The sequence below is a fragment of the Macrotis lagotis genome, chromosome 1, assembly GCF_037893015.1.
Source record: "Macrotis lagotis isolate mMagLag1 chromosome 1, bilby.v1.9.chrom.fasta, whole genome shotgun sequence".
NCBI lineage: Eukaryota > Metazoa > Chordata > Mammalia > Peramelemorphia > Peramelidae > Macrotis > Macrotis lagotis.
The window spans coordinates 742,335,302-742,348,594 of record NC_133658.1 but is presented as its reverse complement, the minus strand read 5'-3'; the positions used below and the strand labels follow the sequence as shown (position 1 = coordinate 742,348,594).

The following is a 13,293-nucleotide window of genomic DNA, read 5'->3' as shown; positions in this document are numbered from 1 at the left end:
ACACTCTAACACAACAGATCACAAAAAGTTCATATAATTATTACCTTTAGAAATATAAAAAGCTTTATAAAAAACCATTAACATTTAACAATGTGATAAAAACTTTTAAATCATCCACCCTGTTAGGATTTATAGCTAATTAGTCAATTAAAATTGGAAAATGCTACCAAATATGTGAATTTTTGTATTTTTGCTTTTTTCTTTTTTCCAAAGAAAGATTCTGTCTGAAATTTATGACAGAAATTGTACAGCTAAGATTATTTCATTTAGGCACTTATCACCAAAACTATCAGATTTGCTAGCTCTCCTTTACAAGCTAATCATTAAGCATCAAGTTTCATATTCAACTTTATGCCAAAAAAGCTAAATCAAGTAAGGAAAAAATAGCAGAATTAGATTTCCTTGCTGCAATATTCAACAAGACTGACTTCCTCCCTCTAAAGGGCTCCAGTACCTCTGCTCTCAACCTGGTTCTCCTCCCACCTATCTGAATACTCCTCATTCTTCTTTATATAATTATCTTTCCTGGTGTCTTCTTCTGTTTTTTTTATCCCCTCTCCCTTTGATAGTCTCATCTGATTCCAAGGATTCAATTCTCACCTCTATATATGGTGAAATCAATATACCTAGTCCTAATCTCTCCTCTCACTGCAGTCCCAGAGCTCTAACTTCCTGTTGGATCTCTCTGGATATTCCACCAGCTCTTCAAACTCATTCTTGTTTAATACTGAATAAACTCATACGCTTTCTATTGATAGCACTATGAACCTCTCAGTCTCCCAGAATATTTTTGTTATGGTTGTCATTTATTTATTCTATTTTGGCTGAGTTATTCTTAAAATACTCAAGTCTTTAAGAGCTGAGGTTAACTGGGATTCATGGATAGATTTCAGGGATTCAGTAAACAAGAATGGGAACAAAATAATGTCTTTATTTTTTCTAGGCTCTAACTGAAATTTAGTATTTCCTACAATTATGAGTTTTTAAAAAACATCCTGAGGATAGAATTCATTGGATTGTCAATGAAGTCTGTGACACAAAAAAAAAATCTAAAAGCCCCTGCTTTAGAAAATGATAATAGTAACAACAATAATGATTGAAAACAAAAACCATCACAAAAATAAAAACCATTATTTGTAAAACACTATGAAGCTTTCAAAGTTTGGGGAACCCATGTTCTCACTTTTACCTTCCAACAACTCAGTGGGAAAGGAGGGCTTCCTCACTGTTAATTATGCCTAATTACAGGCTTCTTACTTATCAGTTGTTCAACCCTGGACCAGCTTTTACTGACAGTTTCCCCAAGAATATCATGCAAAGAATCATACTGGCATTTACTATGCAACCTTGGTCAAGTTCTTCTTTGTAAGGATCAATTTCCTCATCTATTTGGAAAGTGAGTCATCCAGGCCAGAATCTCAGGCATCTTTCCTCTCCCTCAGTTACTGTATCTTGCCATTTCTACATTGATAACATCTAATTGCATCCACCCAATCAATAAGTATTTATTGACTACTAAATACTAGGAACTATACAAAAACCTGATGATGCAAACACAAGGAATGAAAAAATCCTAATCTTCCAAGAAGACAAACCAGTGTACAGTCAAATAGATGAAATAACTACAAAGTAGTAAAGACAAGCAAGTGAAGGGGTGGGGGAGGGGAGAGAGGAAATTAGAGTTGGAAAGGATCATGAAAGCCTTCATGTAGAAGAAGGTCCTTGAGCTGTATCTGGGAAATGGAAACAAAAAGTCTATTCCAGGTATAGGGGATAGCCATTACAAAGGCTGGGTGCAGGAGGAAATAAAATGTCTAATAAGAAACTGTAAGGGACCATAGATTGGGACAACATTGCGAAGTGCTTTTAAAAGCTAAATAGTGAAGTTTGTTACCCTAGAGCACCCACTGCAATAGAATGAATAGGAGAGGGACATAGAGATATCTACACTAAGAGAACAACACTTTAGCAACAGAATGGAGATTAACCTGGAGGCAGGGAAAGAGGTTAGAGGCCTTTGCCATAATCTAGGCAAGAGGTAAGGAGGTCTGGTGGTAACCATGTGAGAGGAGAGATGTTGTAGAAGGAAGAATGACAAAATATGTCAATTGAGTGAATATGTGAGGAAGAGGTAGGAATTGAATTTTCTGACAAGATTATGTTAGGTGTCTGTCAGAATGGTGGCATCTTCAGCAGGAATAAAGAGAACTAGAAGAGGGATAGGTCTGTGAAAGGAAAATGGAGGTCACAAGGAGTTCTGATTTGGTCAAGTTGAGTTTGAGATGCCTCTGGAGCATCCATTTTGAAATGTATAATAAACAAGCAATGATACAGAACTGAAGATGAGGGGACTGAGCAGGAATATAGATCTAGGAGTCCTTAACTTAGAGCTGACAGTTAAGTCTATGGGACCCAATGAAGTTGCCTAGCCAGAGAGATTAGGGAGGAAAAAAGGCCCAGGACATATTCATGGTTAAATGTTGTGATATGGATGAGCCAGCAAAAGAGACTGAGAAAGAATGGTTATACAAGGTGGAGAACCAGAAGTGAACAGGATCAAAATTCCTCCAAAGAGGAGAGAGTAACCAAGAGGAAAGGGTATTCAACAGTGTCAACAGCAGAGGTTATAAAAACTGAAAAAAATACTAGAAAGTATTTTCAGTTGAGCTATTATCTAGTCTGCAAAGAGTCAAAAATCTAGATTGCAAAGAACTGAGGAGACAGTGAGAAAGAAGGAAATAGAGCTATTAAGTGTATACATCTATCTCTACTCTCTAGCCTCCCAAATGGTTTCCCTACCTCCAGTATTTATCCTTTCAGAATATCTTGATTCCTCTGCTCAAAAGCTTTCAAACTTTGGCCTATAGAAGGCCAAAGTAAAAACTATGTAATGGTCCTAAAGGGTGGATGATCAACAAGAGAGTGGAAATATGTGTTGCATTCTATCCTCCCCTGCCATAATCAATAATGGATTTGTGTCTTACACAATACCATGACTCTTCTATACCTCCTTCTCACAGCTGACCTGTGACTTCACTGAGACTGGACCTTTAAGGGTAGACAATGTATATTCTATCCCAAGCAACTTAAAAAGTTGCACAGAATAATTCTAATACCATTGTCCCTAGTGACCCCATACCCAATTCCCCTAGAACACCACAGAAGGAGGCTTCATGCTTCACAGCAGAAAACAATAAACCCCTACCAACCCTCCCCACATATACATAATTTTCATTTTTCAATAGAAAGGAATAACCTAGGATATTTAAATATGGCTGGATGCCATATTTTCCCCAGATGCCAATACTCATCTGAATGTCTCTATTTCTTTAGGGGTAGGAAAGGGAAGCACCTTTCCATGTGTTCTCCCAGGATCACAATCCTCTTATCCTTAACTCCCCATCCAAATGAAAGTTCTCTCTTCAAAGTTAGCAGTGATCTTGATTGTTAAAACTAATGTCCTTTTCTTAATCTTCATCCTTTTAACAATGTCTCTCTGCTGCATTTGAACATAAATGACCACCCTCTCCCCTCTATGTTGCTCTGAAACTGCTTTCTCCCTTCCTTCTGCTAGCTATTTGACCACTCCCTTGCAGGATCATCATTCACACTGCATTTCCTAAATTTGGGTGTTCCATCAAACCTCTGTCCTGGTTTCTCTTCTCTTTTCTCTGTAAAAGTTAATTTGCTAACTTGTATGATCCAAAAAATTTTGGCCCAGAGGATAAGCTACAATCTCATTATTCTAAAATTTAAGTTCTTCCACAGTTAGACCCTACCATTCTTTCTTATTTTCACACTACTGACCTTTACAGTTTATATAATAACCAAATTGCACTACATACTGTTCCCAGAACTTCAATGCCATGTCCCACAAGTACATCCACACAGTCTGTCCTGCCCCTCCCCCCAAATTAAGAGTATACTCCCTCCATATGTTCACCTTTTAGGATTTTTCTCTTCCTTAAAGATTCAACTAACAACTTCTTCTCAATAGCCCTTTCCTAACAGCCCAGCTAAAAGTCTTCTCTCCCAAGCCCTTATGATACTTCACCTAACATTATACTTACGTCTATGGATTTTATTTCTCCAACAGAATGAGTATTTTTTTAATCTTTACATACCCAGCATAATACCTTGTATAAAGTATGTACATACTAACTGTTTTTAATTGAACTAAAAAATAATCTTCATGATTAAGTAAAAGGATTGCCTACCTCTTAACAAATAACTCATATTCAGCTTGTAGTACCTTGATACAAATAAAAATACATGTAATATCTGTTAATCAACATAGATACCTTTCTTCAATACTAGACACTGCTAACAGTTTTCTTCCATTGTTAATATCAGAGGAATCACCAGGTTTTTTTGAGTTTGTAACCTCTTTCCCTTCTGGTAACTGTTCTGTCATTTTCTCCCAACATGGTAGTATACTTCCCCCTACGATATGAATTGGGAAATATTTAGTTGGAGATATGCAAACTTGTCACAAACTTTCAAATTCAAATAAAACCAAAATAAAGGTTATTAAAATTCTAAAACTGTACAAAATTCAAGTATAGTTGTGCGATACATTGAAAGCTTGATAGGCTCAAAAGCAGGAGACCAAAGGATTCAGGCTACAAATCAAACCAAAAATAAATCACATAATATTAGTACCAAAGAAACCAGACTTCTCAAAGTTTTAGTAATAGCATGTTAGTTTTCAAAGTGATTTCACATATATATCCTCTCTCTCATGTGATCCTAATATGAATTGGAGATAATGCAAGATATGACAAAACCAAAGTTTAGAGACTTTGATTCTTTAAAAGACATATATAGCTAGTAAGGAGCAGGGCTGGGCCTAGAATTAAAGTCTTTTCCACACTACCACACTGTCTTATTATGTGGTTAAGAGGAAAAAACAATTACATATATTCAAAATGTGCCTATTCTCTCCCAGTGAGCTTAGAAACTTTTATCTCACTTGGAAAAGTCTATATTACACAAAGTTTAAAATTGTTTAAAATTAACAAATGCCAGCGAAAAAAGTGAAAAAACCTGTAGCCAGCTCTGGTGTCCAGCCTAAACTTTGTGACTTGGCCACCTACTGGACCTTGCTACTGTAAACAATCAAATCTTGTGGAGGGCAGGAGGGGGTAGATGAGAGGGTGGTCTCGGAGTAGGAGGGAATAGGAAGGGGAGAAGCAGACAGACAGAAAAGGGGAGGCAAAACAGGAATTTTAGGTTTTTGGTTTTTTGGAGTTTTTTTGCAAGGCAAATAGGGTTAAGTGGCTTGCCCAAGGCCACAGAGCTAGGTAATTATTAAATGTCTGAGACCAGATTTAAACCCAGGTACTACTGACTCCAGGGCCGGTGCTTTATCCACTGTGCCACCTAGCCGCCCCAAAACAGAAATTTTAGAAGAGATTCAAAATACTGTTTAGAATTAAAGGCACTAATTTCAAAAGCTAGCTCACCTGTATTATTTTTATTTTCTTCTTTCAAATCATTCTGTGTTTTTACACATGCTTCTTGACATTGTGCCTCATGAAAAAAGTCTGGAGAAGTACTACCACCTTTTGAAGATAAAACACATTCTTCTCTCATGGTCTTGCATGGATTAATTTCTCTTTCTTGTACAGAAGCACAAGATAAAATTTCAGGACCATGAGTTTTTTCTCTGGTTTGATTCTGGTACAAGAAAGGCATGGTTGTATGAACAACAGTAGAACTAATGGAAGTTCCAAATTTGGGGCTCTGATCTTCAGACAATAAAGTCAAGCCTTATAAGAAAAATACAAACAAAATGAGCATTTTGTGAAAAATCTTCTCATTTTATTGCTATTTTTTTTTTAGGTTTTTGCATGGCAAACAGGGTTAAGTGGCTTGCCAAGGCCACACAGCTGGGTAATTATTAAGTGTCTGAGATGGATTTAAACTCAGGCACTCCTGACTCCAAGGCAGTGTTCCATCCACTGCACCACCTAACTGCCCCTCATTTTATTAATATATATCTACTATCCTGTCCCTTCCACCCATGTACATCCCCAGAAATGAAATACAGATAAAGTGACATTTTAATAACATAAACTAATTGCAATGTTGCTGGAATTTTAAACACAAAGTTCTATATGATTTTAATTAGAGACATATTTGCTGGCATTCACATTCCAGAAAAATAAGCATTATTCAATAATAAGGTACATTTTTCCCCAATAGCACATCCTTGAAAATACATTTAGTTCTTTATACTCTTAATCATTTCTTGAAGCATCAAAAATTATTCCATTTCATAAGTATTAATTCCAAAATTCCTACTTCTGTGCTTTTGAGGATCCAAAAGATATAAGGTTGATTAAAGATTCCCTACAAGGGTCATATTAGTAACCCAGGAATATGTCAAATAAATACTAGGCAAACCTTATCAAAATCACTTCCCTTGTTCCTGGGATCTCAACTCACCCCACAGGCATCTGGAAGTCAAAATGGGAGGTGCTCTAAACCTAAGGTAATAACACCAACCTCAAATTTACCCTACCAACTTTATGTCCCTTGTTATTTGTACCATCTGAAAATTGGAAGGGACTTTTAAAGGATTTAATCAGCAACTTGACATCCAGCTCCTTCTTAAACAATTCAGATGGCTAAGAGTTCACCCAATTGCCAGACAACTTTCTTTATTAGGATGTTCTTTCTTACTTTGAGCAAGAATCTGCTTTTCTATAATTGTGACCCATTAATTTTAGTTGCTCTCAAGAAAAACACAAGTTTAAGCTATTCTGATAACCTTTCATACAGCTGAGTCACTTTTATATCTCACATTAATTAAACATTCCCATTTTACTTAACTGTTTTAAATACAACTTGATTCCAGATCTGTCATTTTCCTAGTTACCTTCTGCTAGACATTATACAATATATTATAGTGAAGCTATTTACCTTCTTTAGGTAAATGTCTAATATCTGTTTTAACTTAAAATAGAAAAACTGTCAGAACCTAATTCCAGTACCCTACTGTAGCTGAAGAGATGTTAATTCACAACCATCCCACTATGACCCCCCCCAAAATAATCTATTTTGCCAGCTAAATATATGGGAAAATAATGTTGACAACAATTTATCAAAATACTATAATGGAAAGAAAATAAGTGATAAAACATTTTTGTAACTAAGCCACATGCATGACTGCTAAGTGTTACCTGAGTGTGTCTGCTGCCCAGAAACCATCGTCAATAGTTTCTCTTGCTCTTCCAGGAGCCTCTGGATCTGTTCTAATTGCTGCCTCTTCAACTCTTCCTGCTTCTTCTGTTGGACTTCTTTGAGCTTTTCAAATACATTTTTTGGTTCAATTAACCTGATGTTACTTCACAGAGCCCTGGTGATTCTTCTTTCATCCTCTTCTATTCCTTCCCAAACCTCCCCATTCTCAGGAAAAAAAGCTTTTTTAAAGGGGGGTTCAACAAGTGTTTAAGTGTATCTTTATCATTTTAAAAACAAAGCAACAATTTAACAATAATGTAGCTATGTCAATTCTAGTCTAGCAGACCAAAATCCATTCTCTTACGGCTAAAATGGTCCAAGTACAGCGGTCACCTATCTTTTAATTATTTTCCATGCTATAATACAATTTTTGCCAACTTTTCCTTAGTTATTTAATGTCTTAAATTTTTGTCTTAGAAATTATTATAATTTTGTTTTAATTCTTCCTATTTATAGAATCATAGTGGCATTGATCATCAGAGCTAATAGGTATTAGTGATAACTGAATCCATTTCCTTCATTTTGCAGATTAGGAAACTAAGGACAAGAAAGATAAAGCAATTTGCTATAGGTTATACCTATAGCAATAAGTATACCTATGCTAAAGGTATACCATACCCTTTGGAGCCAAAAACACATATATTTTTAAAAGTCCATGGCAGTCTTTCCTTTGAATAAATCAATCTGGACCATACAAGTAGGAAGTTTATGACCTTGTTGTAAGCAGCATCATGCTGTAATTATTTGAATTACTGTCCCAAAGCTAACAAGTCAAAATAATTAGAAAAGATCTAGTGACTATTAGGACAATGACTAATAGTTGAGTGTTTATTTCAAGAATAAATAGAGAAAAACAATACGATAACTTATACATTACAAATTACTAAATTTTTGATACCATTTGCTCTGAAAAAGTATAGCAATTTTCTAGTGACCTTTACTTATTTTAAAGCTTGTTATCCACTTCCAGATAGAGAGGTGATAGACTCAGAACAAAAATGAAGCACATTATTTTAGAGATGGGTAATATAGGAATTTATTTTGCTTAATTCATATTTGTAATAAGTTTTGTTTTTCTTTCTCAAAGGAATGAGGAAGAGAATTCATAACTGAAAACAAAACTAAAGTAAAAAAATAAGTAAAGATTGTGCATGTACAACAATTTTTACAGTTTGCTCACTACTATGATGAGGGGGAAAGGAAGGGAGGAGAGTGGTAGAAAAATGTGGAACTCATTTATATGCAAATGGACAAATGTTAAAAGCTACCTTTGCATGTAATTGGAAAAATTAAATAAAATTTCAATTAACAAAAAAAGAGGAAGAAGTAAATAGTAACCCTGTAAGTTTAATATTCTTCATGTGCTTTTCATAGCATCACCTCCCTGATGTCATAGTCTCCTTTGAAAATGAAGGACAAACATTAATACTCTTTGTAGTTTAAAAAAAAAGACACTTAAATTTTCTTGGGGGGGGGAATACATTGAAAAATCACGTCCACAAAAACCTACAGTAATCCATATATCTGGCCAAATATTGTTTACCTGCTCAAGTTTCTTGAAAAGTGGATCTCTGTAAGTTGCTTCTTTGGCATTGACCACATCAGGTTCAACATCAGTTTTGGTATTTTCCCAGTGGCCCAGAACATCTTTACACGTCAGTAACTGTGTCTTTTTCATGTGAGGAAAGACTGCAGGTGTTTGATTTGTCTCTGACTGCACTCTATATGCGTCCAAGCTCTGGTCTTCATGAAGTGAATCGTCACTTAGGATGCTGCAACTGTCTGAAAAATCTGTACTTTTAACAGTAAAACTGGAGGAAATATTTGCCTTTGATTGATTCTCTCTCCCTGTTTCCAAACTAGGAAATCCACGATTCAGTATCACACCAGCACGGGAAGGATTGGAAATCCACTGAGCTAAAAAATTTTGCCCACTATTTAATTCTGAAGAAGTGGGCATCAGGAAAATTGTAATCTGAAGCACTAATAATAAGTTAAAATAGAGCCAAAGCTCTTGAGGCTGACAGCTGTTACATCTGACTGTTGATATTTAATACCTGCAGAAAGAAAAACATCAATTAAAGCTATAATAATGGAAAGCATCCAGCCCCTCATATGCTTGTTGAAATCTTTCTCTTCAAAACAGGTTTTCGGTGTCACCTCCAAAATGAAGTCTTCCTCTGAATCCCCACTAAAAGAACTATTTCTGAAATAGCTTATCCCTTTAGATTGACCACTCCTATGATTATTTCATATTCTTACTCATATAATAGTTATCTGTGTATTAAGTCATTTTTTTTTCTAATATTATACTATGGATTCCTTAAACCTGGGGCAGTTTTTCCATCTTTCTCTCTTCAGCACTTCTTATAGTACCTTGTATATAATATTCACCTAATGTTTGCATAACTGAATCTATCAAATAGTCTATCATATTAAACTGAATATTCTCTTGTGTTGAAGAGTTGCCTGAGAAAACCTAGGTGAAAGGTCAGTTATGACTAACGCCCAGGTTCAGGTAAGCCTAGGCTCTCCATGGAACTCTGCTGTGATAACGCAATTATGTCATCACGTGACCTCACTTGTATACCTGAACTTCTTGACTGGGTTACATCCTGTACAACTTTTGAGAAACACCATTGACTTGTTTTATCTTGTATGCTAATTTTGTGGGGGTTTTGCCATAAAAAAAACTGTCTGATACTGTGAATAAATGGCTCTGCTAGCAACCTCACCCATGTGTACACATTTCATTTCTTTCCTGAGCCAAATTAATCCCCCCTACACTCTTGAAACTGCAATTCATTATTAAAGCCTACACTAAAAGTCAATAGTATGTATGTCTGTGCACAGACATAGACATACATTTCTATATCTATATTTATATAAACAGATTATATATCAACTATCCTCCTGGAATTACATTCCATTTTGAAAGACTACCATAAAACAATAAAATGTATACATATACATATATAGATTTGTGTATATATTATACAGATATGATCTAGATATAGTATATATATAGATATATGACATAAATATGTGTATGCATCTATACATGCTCAGTATAGCTATATATATAGACCAATACAGATGAAGATAAAGATATGTAAATAAATGTGCATATATGTATAGACATATATATATATATATATATATATATATATATATATGTATGTGCACTCACAGATACCTCACAAAGTTCTATTCTAAAGCTTCATTATAACTTGAAGATATCCCTGGGTTCCAGGAAGCTATCAGCAGAGTCAAACTCCAGCAGGTTTTACCCTAATGGAAAGACTTTAAGCATGATTCTAGCAATGTCTGCTTTTTGAGGTCCAGTGGAGGTAAATATGAACTCATCACATTTGGTTACAAATTCTTTGGTCATGGAAGCCATTTTTTGGCCAAAGAAAAATACAAAATGACCTTCAGTTCTATTATGGCTCCCTTCTGATGTTTGCAGTAACTATAGAAGAATACTAAAAACAGGAGCAGCTGGTGCTACAAATCAAACAATGCTTAGCCCATCTGTGAAAATCAACTGAACTGTTGATGTTCTAAAAATGAGAACTGGTCATCCTTGTCTGATGATAAAAGACTGCACAATCTACTAGAGGAACTGAATGGTAACAAGGTTGACATTCTCCCTGGAAACGAAACCAGAAAAGTTGCAGCTAAATAGGATTGGAGATAAAGGAGTTTGCAGGGTTGGTTTTATTGTGCATCAAAAAGCTGCAAGAGAGGGTGGCTAGGTGGTGCATGGGATAGAGCACCGGCCTTGGAGTCAGGAGTACCTGAGTTCAAATCCGGCCTCAGACATGTAATAATTACCTAGCCTTGGGCAAGCCACTTAACCCCATTTGCCTCGAAAAAAACCTAAAAACAAAAACAAAAAGCCGCAAGAAATGTCATTTCAGGGGACATTAGGTCATTTCATTTCAAAAAGACAACAATAAAAATAACTTCGGCTGTAGAGAATGAAGGACTAGAGACATTTTATGAACAATTCATTCAGAACTTCCAAATTAATTCAACATATTCTTTGACCCTGGATAACAGATACAAAAACTGAGTGAAGGAGAGGACAGCAAAGAAAATGTTGAAAAATAGAGTTCAGGAAAAACACTTGTAGACTTAAAAAAAAATCCTTTTATCTATATATCATCAATACTTTGAGAAAAGAATTGGAAATACCGGAAATACATGTTGAGATCTATAAAAATATTGTTTAAATCAAAGCAACTGATGTTTTAAAGGTAAGAAGCAACTTAATTGAAGTGGTTCTCATTTCTAGAGAAAGCAATGTAAAGTCAGGGGCCAAAACAATTGCTTTAAAAGTATGTGGGGGAAGCTAGGTGGAGCAGTGGATAAAGCACCGGCCCTGGAGTCAGGAGTACCTGGGTTCAAATCTGGTCTCAGACACTTAATAATGACCTAGCTGTGTGGCCTTGGGCAAGCCACTTAACCCCATTTGCCTTGCAAAAAGCCTAAAAAAAAAAAGTATGTGGAGCTGTACCACCAATATTCACTGTGTTAAAACCTTCATCTTTTTACCACCACACACGAAAAAATTAGCCTTTACTATGTATTATTGATTTTTAATATGTAATCAAAGCATCCAACCAGAACAATGATAACGATTTTTCATTTAAAGTAAACCTTAAAATGGCTTTTGAATGACCACTTGAAAACAAAATTTCAAAGCAATAAAAGTCAGGCTGAGACACAAATTACAAAATTATTTTGTGACTTTTAAAAACAGAACCCATTACTAGATTGACAAAAGTTCCAGAGCATGAAACTGTTTCTCTCTTTGCCGCCTTCTCCTGTGTGAAGCTTTTCCTGATCCTTATTACACCTAGGGGAAATTACCTTGTATTTCTTTTTTATATGCTGATATAGCAAGATGTGATTTTCCTCCTGTTTTGTTCTAGAAATGTACTTCCAGCTTTAATCCTAAAAAGTCCATTACTTCACGTAATTATGTTTAAGTAATTTGTTTCATTAGTATAGGTTGTCTACTAGGAGGGAGGGAGCATGGAGCAAAAGTCTACTCTGGCATTACTTTGATGCGGGAATGTATCAAACTGATATTAAAGGGAAGTGTAAACAAATTTACAGATGATACCCATCATCACCCCCCCCCAAAAAAAAGGGGTTGGCATGAAAACCCCAACACACCTGGGGATGGGAAGCAACCTTTAAAAAAAATTAAGCCAATCATTTTGCCGTCACCGATCTCACAATCTGCTGCCAACATCACATCTTCAGAGTCTACCGGGCGCAGAAAAGTTAACTTTGTGGTTTGAAAAGGATGACTTTCCTTTTTTCTCCCTAAGCCAAGGATTCGAAATCCTTGACAGCGATCACAACGGCTCCGCGACCACTGGCTGGCGTGAAAGCGCAGAAAGTGAGCCCCCAAAGGAGGGCAAGCCCCTCACCCCAGCACGGGCAGCCGGGGCCTCAGCGCAGAGGACGCCGCGGGTCTCCCCCACCCCAGCCCCGGCCTCCCGCTGAGCCGGGGCTCCGACCCCAGGGGACAGAGCTGTTTATCCCCAGCCTCGAGGGTCTCAGAACTGACCCGGGTCCCCACCTGCGAATCCAGCCCAGGTACCGCTCTGGCCCCTCAGGCCACCTTCCCAGACGGACCGCGGTCGCCGCCACCGCCGGCGCCTCCCTCTCCATTTACAAATGAGCCGCCGCCTCTGCCCAAGCCCCGCCTCCACCCTCGCCGGGGCCCCGCCCTCCGGGGGACCCCACCCGAGGCATCTGGGAAATGTAGTCCACCCGTGTCTGCTACGTCCCGGGCGCAGGGCGCCGCGGGCGGGGTTACGAACTACATTTCCCAGAAGACACTCCTGCGACGGACGTTACCGGTCATTGACTGAGTCTCGGAGCTTCTTCCGCTGGTGCGGAAAAGGGAGGCGGGAAAGGAGGCGGGCGTTGGGGAGGCGGGTGCGGGCGGGCGGAGGCTGGCCTTGGGGTTTGCGGCCCCTTTACTTTTCCTGAATGACGACGGTTTCCAGAAACAAACTTTTC

At 37.3% G+C, this 13,293-nt stretch overlaps 1 protein-coding gene across 5 annotated transcripts in view; it reads right to left on the bottom strand.

The window, feature by feature from the left end:
* The window catches only part of CPAP (centrosome assembly and centriole elongation protein), a 45,036-nt gene extending 31,743 nt beyond the window's left edge, over positions 1–13,293 (bottom strand). Inside the window, exons 1-6 of one of the 5 annotated variants that reach the window (XM_074216262.1) lie at positions 13,129–13,293; positions 12,436–12,644; positions 8,792–9,305; positions 7,188–7,311; positions 5,466–5,771; positions 4,302–4,443 (exon numbers count right to left, since the gene is read on the bottom strand). In XM_074216262.1, coding sequence (XP_074072363.1) covers positions 4,302–4,443; positions 5,466–5,771; positions 7,188–7,311; positions 8,792–9,208 — 989 coding nt within the window. In that variant the 5' untranslated portion in view covers positions 9,209–9,305; positions 12,436–12,644; positions 13,129–13,293. Of the gene's footprint in view, positions 1–4,301; positions 4,444–5,465; positions 5,772–7,187; positions 7,312–8,791; positions 9,306–9,642; positions 10,229–12,435; positions 12,714–12,847; positions 12,994–13,128 lie in introns of those variants that run through there. The other 4 variants (XM_074216264.1, XM_074216260.1, XM_074216261.1 and 1 more) reach the window with 4 other exon arrangements.